Source organism: Lathyrus oleraceus, chromosome 3 (assembly GCF_024323335.1).
Source record: "Lathyrus oleraceus cultivar Zhongwan6 chromosome 3, CAAS_Psat_ZW6_1.0, whole genome shotgun sequence".
Lineage (NCBI taxonomy): Eukaryota > Viridiplantae > Streptophyta > Magnoliopsida > Fabales > Fabaceae > Lathyrus > Lathyrus oleraceus.
In genome coordinates this window covers 197,883,195-197,910,334 of record NC_066581.1, presented here as the reverse complement: position 1 = coordinate 197,910,334, position 27,140 = coordinate 197,883,195, and the positions used below count along the sequence as shown (strand labels likewise).

Genomic DNA, 27,140 nt, shown 5'->3' with positions numbered 1-27,140 from the left:
ACATGGTTCATACGCCCATAATAGACGGTGAAATATTCTATTTCCAACAGCACACGTACCATCTGGTGTATAGGCGGGCAATGTTTCCATCTTGACAATTGTCCCGGGAGCATATTATTTTAGAGCCAAGAGGAATTTTGGAAGTTGTTTGTAAGACTCCTCCCAATTGCCAAACACTTTTTCAACAGTTTTTGTCCTAGCTATCCATGCCTTCCTATATGATGGAATGTACTCGTACTCTGCCCTAATATGCGAGATTATTGTACTCACCTTTAACGATGGATTGTCGGCAATGACAGACAATATTTCATCGCATATCAGCTACAGTAAGGGGAATGAACTACAACAGGTGTCCGAAACACGCTATTGTAGTCTATCGAAATCTATTGGACCATATTGGACATGACGATGTAATAATCCTACCCAACTATATTTTAATTTAAAAATACTTCTCGAATTACTTTCCATCTAATCGTTTCGTATTGTTTTACAATTTGTTTGGAGGCCATATCTAGGTTTGGATCATGATGTGAACCATGACGATGATGTAGTTTGGACAGCGAAGACACCGATTATACGATTCACTACAGTGGAAATGCACCAGAGTGACCGGGTCAAACTGCAGTTCGGAATGCTACAACAGATTCCAGAATCTCCCACGTGTTTGGGGAATTGGCATCAAAAAAGGGTTGATGCACAATGGGATTATTCTGACTAGAGAGACTTTGCAAAAGACATGGATCGTCAATGGAGGAATCGGTGACAACACATCTTGAACGAACCAGTCATCCATGGTGCAAGACCCACTCAACAATATATGGCATGGTTTAGGTCGGTAACAACTCAACAATTTGTATCTGAGTCGCGGTATTTGATGGATCCACGCCAACTTGCTTCGTCATCATATGCCCCACAACAATTCACCACCCAACACTAATGTGAACCCACCCAAACCCAACATCCAACCATACAACATCAACCAACCACATACACACAACAACTAAACACCCAACATCGCAACCCTTTCATGCCAACCACCCAACAACCAACCATCCAACGTCGCAACCCGTTCATACCACCCACCCAAACACAAAACCAAGAATCAAACCCCGCAACCACAACCGTCTACAACCCAGATGATTCATATGAGTCACTTCATCGTAGCCCCCCACCAATGACCACCCAAACATCCCATCAACAGAACACTCAATCATTGTTTAACTATAGTACGTCCTAGGAACCATTGCTTCGTTTCCAAAACGACTCAATGGCCCAATTTGGACAACTATACCGTCCCCAATTCACCCAACCCCAACACCCTAACTACAATGACATGGGCACCGAACTCCATTACGGAAGCGCCGTTGGCCAGAGCCCCTCAGATATTTGGAGCAAATGATGACACATCTGTCAAATACCGCTGGAATTTCCGCCGGATGTTCCAACCAGCCATCGCTCGATCAGGTCAGCACATAAAGACCCAAAACACCTCAAGAAAATCGTGGGAGACCTCGGAGACAAACTAACACACCGGGATGTGGAACAGGGGGACGTTATAATCGGGTCGGTCATTAGTTTATTGTTTGTCCAATGTAACTAATTCTTACATCTTCAATGAATTTATTTTTTTCATTATTATTTATTATTTATTAAAAATACAAATTAAATATTAATAATTAAAAAAACTAAAAAATTCAAAAAATTCAAAAAATTAAAAAGAATAGGAGGGGGTGTATGCGCCAGATGAATTGGCGCATACACCAACCAAATGCACATAGGCGCCACTAGCATTGACACCTCCTCATGAGGCCCAATGCTAGTGGCGCCTCCTCATGAGGAGTCCAATGCATGTGTCAATGCTATTGGCGCCTCCTCTTCATGCATTGAGGATGAGCCAATTCATCTTGGGCATCCTCTTCAAAACCCGATTATTTTGGTAGTTTTTATAAATAATTGATTATTTTCGATTTTTTTTTTGAAAAAAATGATTATTTTGAAAAAAAAATCTCATTTCAAATATAATAGATAATTTTTATGTTGCCACCTTTTGATTTTAAATTTTAAATTCCTAATTTTTCTCTCTTTCTCTATATGAAATGGTTTGAATACTTCATCACATCACTTTATTCTATATATGGGTAAGCAAACTTGTCATAAGGATCTCAAATCAAAGGTCTGCATATTCCCAAGACATCATTTGAAACTGTGGAGAAAACTAGTGTATAAATTTACCTCAGCTTTTGCAAATACGTATTGTCTCTTCATTTACTTCCATTAGGTAACATTATATATTTTGAATGTTAATAATTCAATTTGAATGTTAGTAATTTATTTTTAAAAAAAGCTTCGTTAGTAATTTAATTTAATACACTTTAAGATGAAAAAAATTGTGCATAAGTTCACTAATTTTGTGTGATATAATTAGTTACTAAATTTGTGTGACATAATTAATTTTTAAATTTGTGTGACATAATTAATTTTTAAATTCAAAGTTGGTTTTGTTTTCATCTCCATTTTACTATTTATTTTGAAATAAAAAAATCTTTTATCTAAAATGGATTTTTATTTTATTTTTTTTATAATTTAACTTTAATTAAAATAAATACATTTTATTCATTTGATTTTTAAATATTTTATATATTTACCTCTTAACTTATGTTCTTCATAAATTGAATATTTTATCTTCATTTGGTTTAAAAGCTTTGTTACTGATTCAATTTATGCACTTTAATGGGAAAAAACTACTGAATATCTATAGCATATTTGCTATTAATTCAGTTTAATGCACTTTAATTGAGATTTTTTTAACATCTATATCTATAGTAGAATGATTGATACAAAATAATTAGATTTAAATGTTTATAAATAATGTGATAGAATATATACTTATATGTATACCCTACACTAGCTCTACTTAAAGAGTGAATTACATTTGAACATTAAAACTGTACTTAAACTCATTAATTTAGTATATCATAATAATCTATTAAAATCAGGCCAGTTTATTTTAATTTTAAAAAAAATAGATTTTTTTTATTTATGTAAACAAATTCTACAAAAATGTTTTTCAATTTATTATAAATTTTTTATATTTTTTTTCTAAGTTAAAAAAATTAATTTTAACATTCTATAACATAAATATAAATTATTAAATATCAAAACATAATAAAAATTATAATTTTATAAAAAAAGTTATATCTTAAAAATGATCGTTATGAAAAACTATTTGAAATAGCTTCAAAATTAAGATATTTTTTTGAAATTTTGATATCCATTTTTTTTCTAATAAAATGATAAAATATCTAAAATATCATTTTAAAAATAACTATTCAAACTAAATTTTTATTTAAAATTTTTATAATTTTTTTTTAAAATTTTGTTTTTAACATTATAAAAATTATTTAAAAAAAAAATTAAAACAAATAGATCCTATGTTAAGTTTGTATATGATTAATAAAATATATTTTATTTTTTTGTCATAATTAATTTTATTTATTTCCTTTTTAATATTTATTTTACTATTCATATTAAAATAAACATGTCCCTTATCTAAAATAGATGTAATTATCGAAAATAATTAGGATTAATTCTCCATTAAATGCTAACGGTTACCTTTTATGCTAGACAGCTTACTCTCACTTTATGCACAGACTTCAGGTCTATTTTGATACAAAGTACATTTGTTTTTTGAAGGACAGAACCATGTATACTGCATTTAGATATAACTTAACATACTATTTTGTTTAAATATTTTAATGATGACAATTCATAGCCTACATTAACAAAACACCCTATTGTGTAAGATCCATTATCTATACAACTTTAATTATACTGCACAAACTCATTCAGTTATGATAACTAACTAAGCATCCATTAAATCAATTAATTTACATTAATGTATTTTCTAACCTACTTAGAATACTATTATAATCTTTTAACTTTTAAATTTTCAATTAAGACAAGAATGGGGCACAACTTTCTAAATAATATTAAATTGTTTTAATTTCACGCGAAAAATCAATTTAATACAATTAATTTTTCTTTTTACAAGTCTAATCATTCAATTTATTTTAAAGCATTAAAGCTTCAAATCTAAACTATTGGACCACTATAACAATAGGTTATAATACACGTTCTATTTTTATTTATCTGTTTCTTTTTATTATTATTGATCTTTGACATCCTTTGTTAAGTTTACCATTACATTTTGGGTAATAATATTGCAAAATTTTTATTGTAAATTTTGATTTCATAACTTCTCATTATACTTTCTCAATTACAATAAACTTTTTAAAAATATATCTAAAAATTTTATTTCTATAATATCAAAATAATTTTACCTGTGCTCAAATTGGACCCACGTTGGTGAAGAATTGAGATCCGCTTGAAATTGTTAATTTAATTTATGAATAAATATTAGTATCGTTAATTAGATTCATTTATTAAAATAAATTTTATATATTATATATATATATATATATATATATATTATATATATTATATATATATAATATATATATATATATATATATATATATATATATAAAAATTCATAACTGTATTTTAACAAATTTAGAAAGTTTTTTACAAGTTAGTTGGTTAGTTGGTTAGTCTTATGTGGATAACTTGCTTTGTAAGCAATCCTAAAATGTATATAAATAACAGTTTGTAATATGAAACTATCAATGAGAACTATCTCTACATTACTCTCTTTCTTCTATTTCAAATTTTCTATAAACAAGTGTGTGTACCATTCTGTCATAACCTTGTCATTCCTGCACATTAAGCATTGATCATCACAGTGCTGTTGTTCTAACAATTGACATCTATATCATGGTTCGATCTAAGGGAAACACGAGTGAAAAGTCAGGGGAATAACCAAGGGAAACACTGAGTGATAGATTCTTGATAGGCAAGATGAATAACAATGGTTTTGGATCAAATATTCTGCTTCTTGCTAGCAAGAACTGGGATCGATGGAGTGCGCTGATAAAATCTCTATTTGGAGCACAAGAAGTGAGTGGAATTGTGCAGAATGGCTGTGAGGATTTAGTGGTGAATCCAACTGATGCGCAGAAGAATGCATACAAGAAAGTTAAGAAGAAAGATTGCAAAGCTTTGTTCTACATTCAGTAGAATATTGACAATCAACACTTTGAGAAGATTTCCAAAGCAGCAAGATCCAAAGAAGCATGGGATATATTAGAAAACTATCATACTGGTGGAGATAAGGTGAAGCAAGTGAAGCTACAATCCTATAGAAGAAAGTATGAAATGATGCAAATGGAAGAAGATCGGAAAGTGAGTGATTACTTCTCAAAACTAACAGCCATTATCAACCAAATGAGAACCTGTGGGGAGAATGTAACACCCTTCTACCCCAAACGACATATTTAAATAGATTATCAGAGTACAACATGTAGAAGAGTTTACATTTCTTAAAACATAACACCTATCGCATCACAACATAAATCATAATATTTATTTTAGTTAAAACTTCGCAGCGGACAACAACATAATTATTATAAAAATGTTTCAATATTATCTCAACAATTAGTCATCATAAACAACGTAAATAATAATAATAATTTAGCTATCGAATCCCATAATCCCCGGTGTCACATGACCAGAGCATTTGACTCGACTCTGTAGAATAACTCTACACTTATTCTTCGAACCTCAACAATAGCTACTCCACTTTATCTGCACATTGCTCATCATAGATGAACATAAACACATGCAGAAGGGGTGAGAATTACATTATTAAACAATAATATAACGACAGAAATATAAACATAAATATAATTCACACATGCCAACACAATTCATCATAATCATCATAATCCATAAACTCATGAACATCAACAACACAACACATCAAATGCAATGCACGCACCCATGCATGACTCAACACGACTCGGTATACCCATTTTGTGACCAACTACAGGATCACCACTCCCAGATTCATCACCATAGAATCCGAGTTCCCGCAAGGAACCAAGCCTCTCAACAAGCCCGGAGTCAACAACATCATTGGAACTCAGTCCGTTCATCACTAGGCATCGGCCTTTCATGAATGCATGCACACCAAGCATTCATCATAATCAACATAGCAACAACAGCATCATATAGTCATGTTATCATCATCATTAACACATTCTATCATAAGAGCATATCACATCATGCCACATAATCAAACATAGTATTATCGCACTCTACTAATATCTATACCACTCAAGCAACGGGAATTGATCCCTCGTATACTATGCATCAGCTAAGTTACCTCGCTCAGCCTAAACAACCGAAACTGCACCACAACAGCTAGGAAAGACCACAAGTCTGCCCATACGCGTATTGCCCATGCTCATACGCGTATTGCCCACGCTTGGCCAAATCCATACGCGTATTGGCCATTCCCGTACGCGTATGCTACGCGTATCACTTCCCCATACGCGTACCACCAGAGACCATTTCACGTTCAAAATTCCATCTCTTTCACTCATACGCGTATGGCATACGCCATACGCGTACCACTCCAGGAATACGCGTATCACACGCGTATGGCGCGTACCAGCGCCAAAACCCCTTTTTCTAAGCCATCCCATACGCGTATTGCCTAGTGCCATACGCGTATGACCAGAATCCAGTCTTCCAGATCTGCTATGGGTTTTCTCTGCTACGAACCTGTCCAATTCAACCGTTCACAGTCCCAATTTCACACAAAATCACTCATATCATCTAACACGAATCATTCCCCTATTCGATTTTACAAATCCTAACATCATTACATAAAATCTCTACGAATTCCTTCGATAAAAATCCCAATTTCGTTTATCCAATATTTCACCATTTTCAGCATATTATTGTTTAATAAGGTTCAGACCCCTTACCTCTTTGGATTGAAGGAAGCTCTGAGCAATCTTTGGCCTTTTCCTCTTCCTTCTCGTTCTCTTCAGCCTTTCCCTTTTTCCTCTGACTCTGAGACACAATACGTGAAAAACCAACTCTGAGTTCTCCTTTGGAATCTTTTATCCACTTTCCACTTTTACCCTTCCACTCTTCATATTCCACTTATTTTATTATTTAATTATTATTAAAATAAATAACACTTATAATAATAATAACAATAATAATTCCCAATATTATTTAATAATTCCTTTTTACCTTCAAATAATCATATTAAATAATATTTAAATTATTCTAACGATAATCGGGGTGTTACAGAGAACATTATAGATCAGATGGTAGCCGAAAAGGTGTTGAGATCTTTAAGCACAAAGTTTGATTTCATAGTAGTATTTTATCTAAGAAGCAAAGGATGTAAGAACTATGAAAATCGAAGAATTATAAAATTCACTGGAAGCACATGAGCTCCTGGTGTTTGATAGAAGCTCTGAAAGATCAGTTCAATAAGCACTCCAAGTTCAAACTTTCAAGAAAGAAGGAAATCAGAAGGACTTCGGGAAGAAGGGAAAAAGCATAGTAGATCGGTCCAACAATGGGAAGAACAAGTGTGTAGACAAAGATGAATCTTCAAGGAGATGAGGCTTTGGCAGAGGTCAAAACAAGAAGAGGGAGTTTGACAAAAGTAAAGTGAAATGCTTTAACTGTGAGAAGCATGGGCATTTTTATGATGAATATTGGTTCAAGAAAGATCAAAAGACTGATAAAGAAGAAATCCTGGCTCATGAAGAGGATGTCAACACAATGTTGCTGATGGATATTACCAGTGATGAAAAAAATAAAAATGAAGAATGGTTTCTGGACTCTGGGTGCTCTAATCACATGACATCACATAGAGAATGGCTGACAAGCTTTGATACTAGCAAGAAAATAAGCATCAAATTGGATGACAGTAGAAACCTTGTAGCTGAAGGAAGTGGAAATATAGTGATCAGAAGCAATGATGGCAAAAGAATCATTATTGAAAATGTGATGTATGTCCCTGAAATGAAGTGTAATCTCATGAGTATTGGTTAACTGGTGGAGAAGGGATTCTCAGTGACTATGGGTGGTGACTCTTTGAAGCTGTTTGATGCAAAGAAGAATTTTATGCTCAAATCAAACATGTCAAAGAATAGAACATACAAATGCAACATCTCAAGTGAGAAGATGATGTGCTTGTCTGCAGTAGTGAGTGAAGGTGTTGAAGACTTATGGCACAAGAGGTATGGACACCTAAAATTTAGAAGTCTTAGTGAATTGAATACTAAAGAACTGGTGTATGGCTTACAAAAACCAAATGTCAGAAAATCCATTTGTGAAGTGTGTATGAAAAGTAAACAAAGTAGGTTCTCCTTTATTTCTGAAGCTCCTAAAAGAGCTAGTGTAGCATTGCAGGTAGTTCACTCGGATATATGTGGTCCTTTTGAAGTACCTTCATTGGGAGGAAGCAGGTACTTCGTCACATTTGTTGATGAATTTACAAGGATGATATGGCTATATACATTCAAGTTTAAGAATGAGGCCTTAGAGGTATTCAGGAAATTCAAAATCTTAATAGAAACGGAAAGTGACAAATCTATTAAGATCTTGAGAACTGATGGTGGAGGAGAATACACCTCAAAGGAATTTGAAACTTTCTATGTCAATCAAGGTATTATGCATGAAGTAACATCTCCTTATACACCTCAACATAATGGACTAGTTGAAAGAAGGAACAAAACTCTACTGAATATGGCAAGAAGTATGATCAAGCAGAAAAACCTACCACACAAGTTTTGGGGTGAAGTAGTCACTACAACTGCTTACATTCTTAATAAATGTCCTACAAAGAAGCTGAATTTAAAAGTACCCTAAGAAGCTTGGTATGGAAGAAAGCCTAGTGTGAAGCATTTCAAGGTTTTTGGCTCCTTGTGCTATAAACATGTACCAGATGTTAGAAGAAGTAAACTGGAAGATAAGAGTGAAATTATGTTACTTATAGGCTACCTTCCAATATGTGCTTATAAGATTTATAGTCCCGTTACTCAAAAGTTACATATTAGTAGAGATGTAATTGTGAATGAGGCGGAGAAGTGGAATTGGGAAGAGGAACCAATATACAGTGAAGAGAGTCAACAAACCTACATTTACCCTGATTCAAGTGATGAATCAGTGAAGAACGATGATGCAGATGAGTCAGATAATGAAGAAGTAAACAATAATGATGCAGAAGAGCATGAAGAAGTGGAAGAAACTGTGAGACCTCAAAGAATTAGACAAGCTCCAAGCAGGTTGGGTGACTGTGTTGTGATTTCTGATAGTGCAGTAAATGATAAAGGTGATATCATTCACTTTGCATTATTAGTAGACTCTGAACCTCTTAACTTTGAAGAAGCATTGAAGATAAGTGCATGGAAGAAATCCATGATAGAAGAACTTCAATCAATTGAGAAGAATCACACCTGAGAGCTAGTTAACTTGCCAGACAAGAAAAAGAAGATAGATGTGAAGTGGGTTTTCAAATTAAAATTAAATCCTGATGGAAAAATTTCAAAGCATAACACCAGGTTGGTGGCTAAAGGGTTCTTACAAAAACATGACACTGACTACAATGAGGTGTTTGCTCCAGTTGCAAGGCTTGAAATTGTAAGAATAGTAGTGGCTCTAGCTTGCAAGAGGAGGTGGTCACTTTATCATTTAGATGTAAAGTCCGCCTTTCTAAATGGTCCACCTGAAGAGGTTGTATTTGTGTCACAACCTCTTGGTTTTGAAGTACAAGGCAAAGAGAACATGGTGTATAAACTTCATAAGGCTCTGTATGGTTTGAAGCAGGCCCCTCGAGCCTGGAACAAGAGGATTGATCAGTTTCTCACTCAAATAAGTTTCAAAAAGTGTTCAGTAGAGTTTGGTGTATATGTGCAAAGATCAAGTAAAGAAGAAACCATGATAATCTGCCTATATGTGGATGATTTGCTCATCACTGGAAGCAAAACATCAGAGATTGAAAAAGTGAAAAACAAGTTGAAATCCGAATTTGAAATGGCTGATCTAGGTGAACTCTCATTCTTCCTAGGAATGAAATTTCTGAAGATGAAGACAAGAATAGTGATGCATCAGCATAAGTACATAGGTGAATTGCTTGAGAAATTTGAAATGAATAACTGCAATTCAATTTCAAACCCATAAAGGACAAACTCAAAAATTGATGAGTGCAGTGAGGAAGAAAGAGTTGATCCAACATTGTTCATACAAATGGTTGGTTCATTAAGGTATTTGTGTAACAGCAGACCAAACATTTGCTACTCAGTCAGTGTGATTAGAAAATTCATGCATGATCCAAGGAAAACTCACATAATATCTACTAAAAGGATACTTAGGTATGTAAAAGGCATAAAGGAGTATGGGTTGTTATTCCCTAATAGAAGTAAAGGTGACAAAAGTGAACTCATTGGATACTCAGATAGTGACTGGTGTGGAGACATCACACACAGGAGAAGCACATTGGGATATGTATTCAAGTTCAACGAAGCAGCCATATCATGGTGTACAAAGAAGCAACCAGTGACTACTCTTTCATCCTGTGAGGTAGAATGTATTGCAGGAACATTTGCAACCTGTCAAGCAATGTGGTTGGATTCAGTGATGAAGGAATTGAGGTGTGAAGTGATGAAGCCTCTAATACTCAGAATTGACAACAAGTCATCAATCAGCCTTGCAAAAAATCCAATCTCACATGGCAGAAGCAAACATATTGATACAAGATTCTATTTTATTCGAGAGAAAATGAGCAATGGAATGATTGAGGTACAATATTGTCCAACTGAAGTACAACTAGTAGACGATTTTACAAAGGCTTTAAAGCTTGATAGATTTGAGTTTTTGAGAAGGAAACTTGGTGTTATAAGTGTTCAACAGTTATGAATTAAGGGGAAGTGTTGAAATGTAATCCATAATTGTATTTTAACAGTTTTAGAAAGTTTGTTACAAGTTTATTGGTTAGTTGGTTACTTTTGTGTGGATAACTTGCTTTGTAAGAAATTGTAAAATGTATATATATAACAATTTGTAATATGAAACTATCAGTGAGAACTATCTATACATTACTCCCTTTCTTCTATTCCAAGTTTTCTATAAACAAGTGTGTGTGTGTACCATTTTGTCACAACCTTGCCATTGCTGCACATTAAGCATTGATCATCACAGTGCTAGTGTTCTAACAATATATATATATATATATATATATACCAGTCTTCATATTTTTTGAAAAAAAATGATTTTAAATAAAATTACACCGTATATTCTTTAAGTTATTTTTAGGTAACATATTAATCATTTAAGTTTTTTTAGCAACTTGATCCTTTTGTTTAATTGCTACTTCTTTTTCCCACAATTAGAAATTTGTGGCTGTTTATTTTTTGTTGTACTTCATCATTTTCATACCACTTAAAACAATTGCATCCATAATTAGCACATTCACTCTGTTAAAAGGGGGATAACAATGCACACATTTGATAATTTAAAGGACTAAGTTGTTACAAAAAAAAAAACTTAAGGACCAACTTGTTACACAATTTTTTTTAAAAGACCTCCGGTAGTATTTTTGACATGATTGTCGCGATTTCATCCATCACAACAATCATCTTGACTTAATTGTAGTATATTATTCATCATCGGTGAAATTGTTAACTTTTAGTGTCGTGTATGTTGGAACAATTAGGTTAAAGGGAAAATGAAGGGGGAAGAGAGAGAGAGAGAGAGAGAGAGAGAGAGAGAGAGAGAGAGAGAGAGAGAGAGAGAGAGAGAGAGAGAGAGAGAGAGAGAGAGAGAGAGAGAGAGAGAGAGAGAGAGAGAGAGAGAGGGAGGGAGGGAGGGAGGGAGGGAGGGAGGGATAGATAGATAGATAGATAGATAGAAAGAGAGAGAGAGAGAGTAATATGGAAAAATCATTGTATATTGAAAAAGGGTTCGTATTATTCACATCATCACATGCCTATTTATAGGAAACTAACATGCATGACTAATTACATGATGTATTCGACTATATCGAATACATAATGACACATTTCAACAACAACATGTTGTATTTGACTATGTAGAATACAACTAACTCTTACACTTCAACTATGTTGAATACAAACTTGTCTTCTAAAATAATGAATTACAGCTTCTAACACACCACATAGTTCATGTTTTCAAGGCTTCTTATCCCAATGTTTCTCTTCAACTCATCAAAGATTACTTTCTTCAACGACTTAGTGAGTATGTTAGCTAGTTGTAATTTTAACTTGCAATCCTCAAGTTCAAGTTTTCTTTTATTTACTTGATCCCTAGGGAAATGATACCTCATTTATATGTGTTTACTCCTACCATGACACACAAGATGATTTTCCAAGTGGATAGTTGACTTGTCATCTACAAACGAGCTCTTCGAGTAACATCTTTATCCATAATGCTTGGTATGTTGCATAAGAAGCATCTATGTATTTAGCTTCACAAGATGACAAATCCATAATGCTCTGCTTTCTTGTGCTCCAAGAGATTTGAGCACCTCCAATCATGAACATGTCGCATGTAGTACTCTTCTTCTCATCTTGATCTCCACTGAAATTAAATCATTATAGCCATGTACCTTTGCATTTATGCTGGTATTCTTTCTTGGCATCAACACGACATAATCAATTGTACCCTTTATGTATCTTAGCACCCTCTTGACTGCAGTTAGATGACATTCTTGGGGTTTCCCCATGAATCTTATCAATAGCCCGACACTTTGACAAATGCATGGTCTGATGTTGCATATATACCTTAAGGATCCAATGATTTGTTTGTAAAATGTTGTACTTACAAACTCATCATTTGTATCCTTTCTCAATTTTACTCCACTCTTCAATGGTGTGACAACTGCATTATAGTTTCTCATCTTGAATCTTTTCAAGATGTCTTGAGGATAATTCTTTTGGTGCAAGAAAACTCATTCACCAGTGTCTTTAAACTCCATCCCTGAAAATATAACAAATTCCCTAGGTCGTACATTTCAAATTCTTGCATGAGTTCCTCTTTGAATCCTTTTATTTCTACTTCATCTGCACCTGTGATCAATAAGTCATCCATATACAAGCATAAAATGACTTGACTGAGCCTGCTTGTATTATTGACATACATTCCAGTTCTGAAACACATTTTGTAAAACCTGACTTTATCAGAAGCCATATATTCTCTTATTCCAAGCCCTTGGGCGTTCTTCAAGCCATATAAAGTCTTCCTCAATATGTACACTTTCTTTAATTTCCCTTTGATTCCTAATCCTGGTGGTTGACTGACATAAACTTCTTCTTCCAATGGTTCATTCAGAAAGGATGGCTTTACATCTAATTGATATATCTCCCATCCTTTATACACTGCAGTCAACACAACAATTTTGATGGTTTCTAACCTTGTAATAGGTGCATAGACTTTTTCAAAGTCAATACCAGGTTTTTATAGAAAACCTCTTACCACTAGTCTTGCCTTATGCTTGTAAATTTCACCATTTGGCCTTAGTTTCAACTTGTAGACCCACTTCACATCAATTGGCTTCTCGATTGATTTTTCCACAAGCTCCCATGTTTTGTTCTTCTTGCATGGATGCCAACCAATTTGAATTATTCACGACTTGATCCAAATAGATTGGTTGTGATTCAACCATCATCACTTCTCCTATGAAGTCACCATTTGCATCAATTTCTTGATTTGTAAATCTCTCATATCCAGCTAACCTTGTTGAATCATTTCTCGATCTAGTAGATCTTCTAACATTCTTCTCAAGTGGTTCTTCATATTGAGTTGTCGTGGCTTCATTTTATTGATCTTCTTCAAGCCCAATTATGATCATATCTTGCTCGTTTCGGATTAACCTCTGAGTCCAATTCCACCATTTGACTTTATCTACCAGAACGTCCCTACTGATTAGTAGTTTATCATCATTTGGAGAATACGACTTATATGCATAAGTTGAATGATAACCTATGAGCACCATGGTCAGACTTCGATTATCTAGCTTCTTCCTCAATTGTTAAGGTACATACCTGAAACATATTGATCCAAATAATCTAAGATGACTAATATTTGGCTTCAGTCACGTCCAAGCCTCATAAGGTGTCTTGTCGACTATCTTCTTTATTGGGCATCTATTAAGTATGTCTACTATTGTCAAAACTGCTTCTCCCTAAAGTCTCTTTGGCATTTCTTTAGCTTTCAACATACTATTGACCATGTTCAGTATACTTATATTTTTCTTCTCAGTTATACCATTATGTTGTGGTATGTAGGGTGCAACGACCGCATGCTCTATACCGTAAAAGTGTATTCACCTCCACCACCAAATCTCAGTTTCTTTAACTTGCATTCACTTTGTTTCTCGACATGCAATTTAAACTTCTTGAATTGCGTTAACACCTCATTATTCCTTTCAATAAGATAAATCCACATAAATCTGGTAAATTCATCAATCAAAGTTAGGAAATAGCAATTACCTCCATTTGATCTGACTTTGAAAGGTCCAAACACATCAGAGTGAAGAAAATCTTATGTCGACTTCATGGACAAGTCATGTTTGAATGCTTTCCTAGCCTAATTTTATTTGCAGCATTCCTCACACACCTGACTTGGTTCCTTCACATGAGGTAAGCCATACATCATCTTCTTCAGATTTAGCATACCTAGACTTTGGATGTTTAGATGTCCATACCTATGGCACCATAGCCAGTTCTTATCTTCTACAATAGTCAAAACAAGACAATTATGATACACTATGTCGATCTTAATCTTGAAGGTTTTTTATTCGCCAATGGTGCTTTCACGATCATCATTCCTTCACCATTATACACCTTCACCTGATTCTCTTCCAACTTCATGTTATAACCTTTTCAAGTAATTGGCCTATGCTTATAAAATTACTTGTCATAGAAGGTACATACAATACATCAATAATATTGACCCTCTCACCATCTCTTCTAACCACATATATGTTTCCTTTTCCACTTGATGCGATATGCTTACCGTCTGCAAACCTGATCACTTTCTTAACCGATTCCTCTAACTTGGTGAACCATTTTTTATTACAAGTCATATGGTTATTGCATCCTGAATCTAGGCACCACATATTGGGTTGTTCATTGTTCAATTGAGTATTGACCATGAGTAGCACATCATCAGAGTCACTTTCTCTAGCATGTGCATATTCCACATCTTCATTCTCTTTTTCTCTTGACTCCTTCTTTCTCCGACAGTCTTATACATAATGATCAAATCCTTGACAATTGTAGCACTGCACCTCCTTCATGTCAAGTTTCTTCCTCGAGTACTTGTTGATCATGCCTTTCTTTATTGAATCAGTGTGATTCTTTGAATTCTTGCTTGAATTCTCATGATTAACAATATTCTTTCTTTACTTCGCCTTTTATTTTCTATACTTGATGAATCTTGCTTGCAATGCCTATTCCACCACTTTCTCCCTTTCCGAGTTCCTTTACTTCAGCCTCATCTCATGCGCTTCTAATGAAGCTTGAAGTTCTTCCAACTTCATCTCAGCTAGGTTCTTGGAATCTTCAATAGACACTACAATATAATCAAAACTTACAATCAAAGATCTCAACACTTTCTCATTCTTATGCAAATCATTGATTAGTTCACCACACACCTTTAGCTGGTTTGTGAGTAAAACTAATCTTGAGAAGAAATCAACAACTGATTCATCTTCTTTCATTTGTGTTATCTCAAATTGCTTTCTCAGCATTTGCAACTTCACTCTCTTCAGCTTTTCATATCCAACGTACAAGTTCTTCAACTTGTCCCATGTTCTCTTGGACATGTCTTCTTCAATGATCTTCTCGAACACATTCGAACCCATACGTTGATGAATCAAGAAAAGAGCTTTTTCATCTTTCTTCCTTTGTTCCTTTTGTGCATCCTTCTGAACATCATTTGCATTCACTTTCGATGCAGGTACTCCATCACACACAATTTCATCCACATCTTGAAATCTAAAGATGATCTTCATTTGTGCAACCCGTCCCTCGTAGTTCTCACCTTTGAAAATCGGTAGATTCGTAGGAAATTGCATTGATGTTGTGCTTTCGTTTGCCATTATAATTGCAATCAGGCTCATTGATACCAATTTGTTGGAATAATTAGGTTAAATGGAAAATGAAGGAGAGAGAGAGAGAGAGTAATGTGGAAAAATGATTATATATTGAAAAAAGTTCGTATTATTAAGATAATCACATGCCTATTTATAGACAACTAACATACAAGTTGTATTCAAATATGTCAAATACAACCTTATTGAATACAAACTTGTCTTCTAAAACAATGAATTAAAGCTTCTAACAGTAAAATCATAATTATGTCGATTTTAAAAAAATCTTATTATACCATAAACATTTCTATTTTAGTTCTAGATACACATGTAATTTTGCAGTGAATCTTAAATCGATTATGAAATATTTACTAAATATTCTGAAGAAACGAAATTGGTTTTCTTGATGGATCGTTACTGACAAAGGATGATCCTCTTTTTTCGTGTTGACTTCTCGACAACATTGCTGCTTCATGGTTAATCCATTCGATTTCCAAAGATCTCACATCTACTATTATTTACTCCAATATTGCAGTTGATATTTAGAACGATCCACACACACATTTCTTGCAAAGGAGTGGACCTTGAGTTTTTCAGTTGAAACAAGATCTTCATGCTTGCAATAAAGGTAATCTCACAATTAACAAAAACTACTCTAAATTGAAATGTTTATGAGAAGAACTTGTTAAATTTTACCCAATTCATGATTGCAATTGTAGTGGTGTGCAACCTTTTATCAAATACCTTCAAGTAGAATATTCCTTGTTTTTTATGGGACTTTATGAATCCTATGATCATGTTAGGGAATAAATTTTCCTCATGGACTCTTTGCCATCAATAAATCGTGGTTTGACTCTTATTTTACAAGAGGAAACACAAAGAAGTGTTGGAAATCCGAAAGTTGTGAGTGATCATAAATTGGATTTCATTATACAAGCTAATTCTAATTTCAAGAGTTCAATTATCAAGAAAGAACAACTTATGTATGCTCATTGTGAATTGTTATGCCACAAAATTTCATAATCCTATTAAGGCCATGAGATTAAGCAACACAAGTAATTTGCTTTTAATCCTGTTTTGCGAGAACATATAGCTCTGCGTCAAAATTCATGCCCTTATAGGTCTCAATAAAACATAGTGGTAGAGAGGAAATATCAACACCTTTTGAATGTTTTTAAGGCCATCATGTTTCAAGTTGGGTTAACTTTTAGATTATGGGATGATGTAGTGTTTATTATAGTCCATTGGATTAAAAAGACAACATCAAAGGCACTAGGTAATTCCACTACTAAATGATTATCATAGGTCAGAATTCCTAAGTATAAATACATGAAAATCTTGGGATGTTTGGGTCATGCTACTAATGTCTCTATTCATAAACAAAAGTTTTATTCTAGAGCCATACTCCGAGTTTTCCTTGGTTATCCACCCAACTGTAAATGCTACAAACTTTAAAATCTCAATGATCACTCTTACCTCATATCTAGAGATCTCACATTTTAAGAACATATTTTTCCTTTCCAAACCAATAAGAAAAACTCAAATGAAATCACTTGTGATCTTTTCATAGCGAAGCCGTTATCTGACATACACATCACACTTGACCCACTTCAACACAACGACCCGATCCACCTCAAAATCCTTTTGATGTTCCACCCACATACCGTGATGTTCAAAATCCCCCTATTCAACTTAGAAGATCTAATATGCCTCACATACCTTCTGTTAGACTAAAAATCTATGTTTGTCATACATAATATCTCATTCAAAGTCATATCTCATATTACCAGTTATCCATTTCTTATAGAGATTTCATCAGTAATGCGAATGCCATATTTGAGCCATCCTTTCATCACCAAGTTGTACATTTCTCTAAATGGAGACAGTCAATGGAAGAGGAATTGGAAGCCCTTGAAGCAAATAATACTCGGTGTACGTCATATGGTAAAAAACAATGGGTTAATATCTATTTTGGGCCATACCATATGGGCAGTTGTTAAAAAATCCCCCTCTAAAAAAAAAGTTTAGATTCACGCATGCCTCATGAAGATTCTCCTGTTTTGGCCCCTCAAAAAACCCAATCATAAAAAATAATGATGTGGCAGACTTATTTATTTATTTTTTAATTTCTTTTAAAGACTTCAACTATAAAGTTGCCATTTTTTAAAATTTATTATTATTTTTTTTATTAAATCTTCATGGCTTTTATTTTTGATTTTTTTAAGATTGAAAATTTTAATACCTAAAACTCTTACCTCTAGTTCATGTTCCATGCTTTGGGAAGTTATCTAAAATATGAGTTATTTTAGAATTTTTTTTGAAAAATTGGGTTATTTGGGTAAAAAAATCGTATTTTTATCCCACTTAAATATGCATATTGCATATTTATTCTGTTTGATTAAAACAAATATATTTTAGAAATTTTGATTACACTTTTATTTTAATTAAATTAAATTTATTTACATATTAATTAAATATATATATATTTATTTAATTAATACTTAAATATTTTAATATATATATAGAGAGAGAGAAAGATATATATATATATATATATATATATATATATATATATATATATATATATATATATATTAGTTATTTAATTAACATTAAATTAATATATTATTAATATTTAATAACTTAAATAATTACAATTTTAAATATCTAATAATTACATTTTACAAAGTCCAAATTAATTACTATTTCTTAATTGATTATTTTCATTTTATTAATTACTATTTAATAATTTAAAATTAAATATTTAAAATGTAGTTACTATTTAATCAAATTTATTAATAATTAATTAACAAAATAAATATATTAAATAAATTTAAATAATTCATTTTTTCATGTGTAAATTAATTTAAATAATATATTTATATTTAAATATATTTAAATTAATTATTTAGTTAATTAATATTAATTTAATATATTAATAAATATTTATTAATTTAAATAATTGCAATTGGAAATATTTAATAATTAAATTTTATTAAATGAAAATTAATTACTTTTTATTAATTATTTATTTGCATTTTATTAATTATTTTATTTAATCATTTAAAATTAAATATTTAAAATGTACTAGTATTTAACAAAATTTATTTAATAATTACAATATTAAAATATTAATTAACTAAATAAATATATTCAATTAATATGTAAATAAATTTAATTTAATTAAAACAGAAGTGTAATCACAATGTTAAAATATATTTATTCTAATAAAATATATTTTTTGATTTTTTAGTTATTAAAGTTTTCAATCCTAAAATAATGTCAACTTGACAATCCATATTACTAAAAGAAAATTAAAAAAAAGAGTCTACCACATCATTATTTTTGATGAATGAGTTTCTTGAGGGGCAATAATATGATAATCTTTATAAGGCATAGAGGAAATTCGAACCTTTTTTTACAGGGATGTTTTTAAAAAATCGCACATATGACAGGGGATAAAATATGTATTAACCCAAATACAATTGGTTGTAGATGGCTATACATGGTAAAATATAGAGTTGAAGCTACTACTGAAAGGCGTAAAGCTAGGCGGTTGCCAAGGGATATACAAAACAATCTAGCATAGATTTTGTTGACACATTTTTGTCTTATGGATAAGTTGATTTTTGTTTGTGTCGTTCTTGTATTGGCATTTTTGTTTGTGTCGTTCTTGTATTGGCTGATCAACATAAATGACATCTCCTTTAATAAGATATAAATAATGTCTTTCTTAATGATGAGTTTAACGAGGAGGCATACATGGATTTTCCTTTGTGGCATCCTAAAAAGAGGGGTCATGTTGTATGCAAGTTGACGTTACACGTCTCTAATATATTTAGGGGGAGAATTCCAACATGATTTTGTTATTTGTCTTATCGCTTTATTTTCCATTTATTATTATTTATTGAGTCTCTCTCATGATTGCACATCTCTGAATCAAGTTTGAATTGATTCATCATTTTTAGCATGCATAATTCAATTGGTTGTATTTGAACTTGATCATGACACTTTAAGTGAATTGCTCGAGTCAATGAAACAAGAATCATCCGCGTTGTTGGTTCAAGTTAAGTGGAAAAGAAAATCCCAAAGTATTTTGAAAAACATGAAAAATTAAGATTTTATGTGCATGACTCGAATTCGTACATATCTTGACTCAAATTAAATTAAACATGGGGAAATAGACGTTTTTCAAACATTGTGACTCGAATAACAATTTTAAATTGATTCAAATCAGACAGCCTTGTGGCTCGAATCACAAGTTGCACTTAATTCGAATTAGACATATCTGGTAAACCCCTGCCTCATTTGATTCGAACCAGACTTTACACTTAACTCAATTCAGACAGTTTCTCATATTTTTATGGTCAACGATGTTCAATTTGACTCGATTCAGACTTTGTACTTTATTCGAATCATGAGCCTTCATGATTCGAATCAACCAGTTTCTTATTTTTATTATAATAATAATTAATAATAAAAAACCAATTTTAATGTGGTCCATATTTTTGGGATTTTGGTTCTGAAAAGGGTATGATTTATTTTGGTTTTAATGTAAATTGATATGACCATTTAATTGGGTGGTAATGAGTTTTAATGACTTTAAATTCTTGATGGTAGAATCAAGCCTATAAATAGTCTTTGGTCCCCAAAGTTTTCTCTCATCAGAAAAGAAATACACCATTTATATTGAGAGAGCAAGAGCTTGGAAGAATCAAAGGTAGTGCACTCACAATACTGCAACAATGGCTGGAGGTAAAACCTCTAATTCTATTTCCGCATTTTGTTTTATTGATCTTGTTGTTCTTTTGTTATCAGGAACATAGGATCAATATATATATATATATATATATATATATATATATATATATATATATATATATATATATATATATATATATATATATATATATATATATATATATATATATATTAATCTAATATTATGGTATCAGAGAGTCTCTACTGCCTCTGCCTTATTTTCGAATGGTTCTTTCATATTCGGTATTTTTTTGTGATTTAATTTTGAGTTTTGAATTTTAGAATATTATGTTTCAAAACATATCAAAAGATCAAATAATTTTTTTTTTCTTCTGGAAACTTACGGCATGATTAGTAATAAAATTATTTTTCTATTTTTGCCATGGCTGGGTATTGAATCCAGGTTCTAATCCATGGCATTCATGAATGTTACCGCTGGACTGCTTTGTTAAATATGTATTTTAGTTTTGTATATGATTTCATTTTTACTGATCATTATGCCTTATTATTTAATCTTTGAATTAAATTTGTGCATAAATTAAAATTGATTTATAATGTTATTATTTTGTTAAGCAATTGTATAAGAGATCTTATTTATTTAATTTTGTTCTCTCATATAATTGAGTTACTACGTCTAGTGGTCGTTATAATTTTGATTAATTTGGATTAGCCACATCATCTTTAAATTAATTGAGATTATTTTTTTAAAGTTTTGAGATCACATAAGTTATTAGACATAAAATTATAATTAATTATACGTGGTATAATGAATTTTATCCTACAGGAATTTTTATTATATTTGTATGATTAATTTGGATAAAATGTCAAAATATTTTCATAACTTCCCCAGAGGAATTATGAATTGGTACATAATTTGATAGTTTTATCATAAAGTATTAATTTTGGATAGAAAAACAAAATTATATCATGCACGTAAAGTGTGAGGTTTGAAAAATCTATTGCAATTTTTTTTAAAACCTTATTACATTAAAATTTAGCCCGCAGGTAATTTTTATGTTGCAAGATTTATTTTATGGTATGTTTATATTGATAATACATACAATTTGGATAATATTTATGCCTCAAATTTTGACATCAATTTTGTTTATCTTTTTAGCTTCTCAACCTACTAATTTTTCTGATATTCAATGTGATATTCCCGAGCTCAGAGGAGATAGCTATAAGGTGTGGAAGGAAATAATTCTCCTCCATCTAAGATGAATGGATATAGATTATGCTATTAGAAAAGACGAATCACCTGCAATTACAGATGAAAGTACTCCAGCTGCAATCACACTATATAAGCGGTGGGAGAGATCCAACCGGCTCAGTGTGATGTTCATTAAGACTAAGGTCACAGGTGGAATACGTGGTTCTGTCGATTAGCATGAGAATGTCTGTGATTTGCTAAAAGCCATTGACGATTAGTTCGTCACTTCTGAAAAGGCTTTGGCAAGCACATTAATTATGAAATTTTCCTCCTACCGACTCACCAATGTTAAAGGTGTGCATGAGCACATAATGAAAATGCGTGACATTTCAGCTCAACTCAAGAAACTTGAGGTTGATATGTCTGACTCCTTCCTGGTGCACTATATTCTGAACTCTCTTCCGGTTGAGTATGGGTCTTTCAAGATCTCTTACAATACACATAAAGACAAATGGTCAATCAATGAATTAATGACCATGTGTGTTCAGGAAGAAGAAAGGCTTGTAATGGAAGAGAGTGAGAGTGCATTGCTGACAAGCACTCGCGGGAAGAACAAAGCTTTCAAAACTGACAAGTCATAAGCCAATCAGAAAGGGAAATTCAAAATACCACCTCAAGGTGATATCAAGAAAGAAGCAAAGTGTTACTTCTGTAAAAAGGGGGGACACATGAAGAAGGAATGCCCTGGATTCAAAGAATGGCTTGAGAAGAAAGGTAATTTATTCTCATTTGTTTTTTATGAATCTAATATGACCTATGTTAATATTAACACCTGGTGGATTGATTCTGAATCAACAATCCATATAACAAATTTCTTACAGGGTATGCAAAACCTAAGGAAGCCAGTGGGAAGTGAGTGGACTGTCCTATCAGGAAGCAGGATGGGCTCACATGTGGAAGCTATTGGAACTTGCAATTTAATTTTGAATAATGGTTTTGTTTTGAAATTAGAAAGGACCTTTTATGTACCAGGTTTCTCACGAAACTTGATTTCAGTTTCTAGACTTGTACCTTTTGGATATTCCTTTAATTTTAAAGACACCTTGTTTGAATTATTTTATAATTCGGAATGTGTTAGGAATGGTATATTGTCTGATGGTCTTTATCGTATTAATTTACAAATCGAATCCATTTATAGTTCAATGCATGTTCAAACTGGCACTAAGCGGTGTAATATTAATGAGAATTCTTCTATGTTATGGCATCGGAGATTAGGACATATCTCCATAGAGAGAATTAAAAGGTTAGTAAAAGATGGGGTACTTAATACTCTAGATTTTGCTGACTTTGAAACTTGTGTTGACTGCATTAAGGGAAAGCAGACCAACATGTCTAAGAAAGGTGCCAATAGAAGTTCAAGTATATTAGAAATAATTCATATAGACATATGCTGTCCTGATATGGATGCACATGGTCGGAAATATTTCATCACTTTCATAGATGATTACTCATGATATATGAATATTTATTTGCTTAACAATAAATATGAAGCATTGGATGCCTTCAAAGTCTTTAAGGCTGAAGTTGAGAACCAGTGTGGAAAACAAATAAAGATAGTGAGATCAGATCAGGGTGGTGAATACTATGGTAGATACACTGAGAGTGGACAAACACCTGGTCCATTTGCTAAGTTTCTTCAAGAACATGGGATTGTTGCCCAATACACCATGTCCGGTTCTCCGAACCAAAATGGTGTTGCAGAAAGAAGAAACCGAACATTATTGAACATGGTACGGAGTATGCTTAGCAACTCTAATCTTCCTAAATCATTGTGGAATGAAGCACTAAAGACGACTGTGTATGTTCTAAATCGGGTTCCATTCAAGGCTGTCCCAAAGACACCATTTGAGTTATTTAAAGGATGGAAGCCGAGTTTACGACATATGCGCGTTTGAGGATGTCCGTCTGAGGTGAGGATTTATAACCCACAAGAAAAGAAACTAGATCCAAGGACCATTAGTGGGTATTTCATTGGATATGCCGAAAGGTCTAAAGGTTATAGATTTTATTGTCCATCTCATACAACTAGGATTGTGAAGTCAAGAAATGCAAAGTTTCTTGAAAATCATTTGACTAGTGGGAGCGATCAAATCAAAAATTCAATTTATGTGCATGATCATATAGAGTATGAACCTTCCACTTCAAGTAATAGATTGGTTACTATTTACAACATCCCTCAAGTTCAAATGGATGTTAATCAACCAATCATCGAGACTCCACAAGCTACTGATGATCCAGTAAATCAAGTTGGTTATCAAGATGATGAACAATTAGTTGAACAACAAGATCCACAAGAAAATGTTGATCAAACATTAAGAAGATCTACTAGAACAAGAAAATCAGCTATTCCTAATGATTACATTGTGTATCTACAAGAATCTGATTATAATGTTGGAGCTGAGAATGATCCTGAGAGCTTTAGACAAGCCATGAGTTTCAAAGAGTCAAATTTGTGGTATGATGCCATGAATGATGAAATGAATTCCATGAAAAACAACGACGTATGGGATCTTGTAGAGTTACCTAATGGGGCAAAGGCCATTGGTTGTAAATGGGTCTTTAAAACCAAGAAAGATTCATTAGGCAACATTGAGAGATACAAGGCCAGACTCGTTGCTAAGGGATTTACTCAAAAGGAGGGAATCGATTACACTGATACTTTTTCTCCTGTATCAAAGAAAGATTCTCTTCGTGTCATCTTGGCATTAGTTGCACATTTTGACCTTGAGTTGCATCAAATGGGTGTGAAAACATCCTTTCTTAATGGTGATTTAGAGGAGGAGGTTTATATGAAACAACCTTTTCTCTTCTAATAGTAGTGAGCATTTGGTTTGCAAGCTTAAGATATCCATATATGGGTTAAAACAAGCCTCTCGTCAATGGTATCTTAAATTCCATGAAACGATATCCTCATTTGGGTTTATTGAAAACCTTATGGATCAATGTATATACCAGAAGGTCAGTGGGAGTAAGATTTGTTTTCTCATTTTGTATGTGGATGACATACTTCTTGCAACCAATGATAAAGGTTTTCTACATGAGGTGAAACAATTCCTCTCTAAAAAATTTGATATGAAGGATATGGGTGAGGCATATTATGTCATTGGCATTAAGATCCACAAGATAGACTTCGAGGAATTTTGGGTCTATCACAAGAAACCTACATCAATAAAGTTTTAGAGAGATTTAGGACGAAAGATTGTTCACCAAATGTTGCACCCATTGTCAAGGGCGATAAATTTAATTTGAATCAATGCCCTAAGAATGATTTTGAGCGGGAACAAATGAAGAACATTCCATATGCTTCTGTTGTTGGAAGTCTTATGTATGCTCAAGTATGCACAAGGCCTGACATTCCATTTGCCGTTGGAATCTTAGGAAGATATCAGAGTAATCTAGGTATGGATTACTGGAAAGCTGCAAAGAAGGTGTTGAGATATCTTAAAGGAACAAAAGATTACATGCTAATGTATAGGCAGACGGACAATCTTGATGTGATCGGCTATTCAGACTCCGACTTTGCTGGTTGTGTTGATTCTCGTAAATCAACATCGGGATATATTTTTATGATGACTGATGGAGCTATTTCATGGAGAAGTACTAAGAAAACCTTGGTTGCTAATTCTACTATGAAGTTAAGTTTGTCTCCTGTTTTGAGGCTACTTCTCATGGTGTATGACTTAAGAGTTTTATTTTTGGGCTTAGAATCATGGATTCTATTTCTAAACCTCTGAAGATTTTTTGCGATAATTCAGCAGCTGTCTTTATGGCTAAGAACAATAAAAGTGGAAGTCGAAGCAAGCACATCGACATAAAGTATTTAGCCATTAGAGAAAGAGTTAAAGATAAAATAGTAGTTATTAATCATATTAGTACTGATTTAATGATACTGATCCTTTGACTAAGGGCATGCTGTAACACCTCAAAATTTGCCCTCCTCTCTTGGGACTAGCTTAACATATTGCATTGCATTTCAGGTCATTAGGCATTACATAATTGCATATCATGTGGTTACATTGAGCAAGTCATCCTCCTAAGCCTTGGTCAGAAGATGAAGAGGTCATGATGCAAGCCTAGGGTGTCATTGGATTGATCATTAATCATCTGAGGATGTGTGATTCAAATTAGGGTTTCATGGTTGTCAAGGAGATTGAGTTTGATCTTGGTTGCTATGATACATCATCATCATCATGGTCTTGTTATCATCCAAGGGATTCTTCATGATTGATCAGATACTTTGAGATTAGGGTTTTGACCACTGGTCAACCCTAATCAACCCTAATCAGTTGAATCATCCGCATTGAGCCAATCAGGGCATGACAAGGAGATGGGGTCTACAATGGATATGGGGATCATTGCATGATCATTTTGAGCTTATGGAAGCTAGGGTTTCATCCTTGAGACATTTCATCAGGAGTTTGAGGCTCAACTTGATCAATGCATTGCCAAATTCATCTATCAGTTGAAAAAGTCAACTGTGGTCAACTGTGCTTGATTTTATGGATTTGGAGGCGGGAGAGAGTTGGATACACTTCATTCATGTCTAAACAAGTTTCATTTGACATTTCAAACATCAAGAATGAAGAAAATAAAATCAGGAGAAAAGTTGCCAAAGATAGAAAGTGACTTGTAATGAAAGTTTCCAAAAATGGAAAGTTTTTCACCTCAAAATTACATGTCCAAAAAGGCTTCAAACTAAATTTTGTTCAACATTAAAGTTGTAGATCTTGCTCTCACCTTTCCAAAAAGTCCAAGAACTTGAAATTCTCATGAATGGTTGACAAGTTATGGTCCAATCATTTTCCAAAAATGCCTAAATTCAAAGTGGCATAACTTTCACATGGAATGTCCAATTTGGGTGATCTTTCTTTGAGCAAACCCCATTTCAAATGTACTTTCATGTTTCATAATCAAAATTCATCAATAATGGTCAAGGCAAAAAGTCATTGTTTAAGTGACTTCTTTTGAATTTTTGGTGTGAGATAGTGAAATTGAGAAATACAAGGCCTATGCATATGAAACCACTTCCAACCCACTCCAAATAGCAAATATGACTTGTTGGAACTGTCATGGTACTGTTACATTGCCAATTTGAAAAGGTCATTTTTGGACTTTCACTTAAAACCACAT

General features: G+C 32.9%; 3 protein-coding genes across 3 annotated transcripts; 2 read left to right on the top strand and 1 right to left on the bottom strand.

Moving 5' to 3' along the window:
- The first annotated feature begins 10,176 nt into the window (after positions 1-10,176).
- LOC127130394 (secreted RxLR effector protein 161-like) lies at positions 10,177-10,845 on the top strand. Its single transcript, XM_051059413.1, has one exon. The coding sequence runs from the start codon at positions 10,177-10,179 to the stop codon at positions 10,843-10,845; it is 669 nt and encodes a 222-aa protein (XP_050915370.1).
- A 4,585-nt stretch (positions 10,846-15,430) lies between these two features.
- LOC127130393 (uncharacterized) lies at positions 15,431-16,048 on the bottom strand. Its single transcript, XM_051059412.1, has one exon. It carries the CDS (start codon positions 16,046-16,048, stop codon positions 15,431-15,433), a length of 618 nt encoding a protein of 205 aa, XP_050915369.1.
- Positions 16,049-25,294: 9,246 nt separating this feature from the next.
- LOC127130392 (secreted RxLR effector protein 161-like) lies at positions 25,295-25,911 on the top strand. The gene is made up of 2 exons (XM_051059411.1): positions 25,295-25,649; positions 25,766-25,911. The coding sequence occupies exons 1-2, from the start codon at positions 25,295-25,297 to the stop codon at positions 25,909-25,911; spliced, it is 501 nt and encodes a 166-aa protein (XP_050915368.1).
- Positions 25,912-27,140: the final 1,229 nt, after the last annotated feature.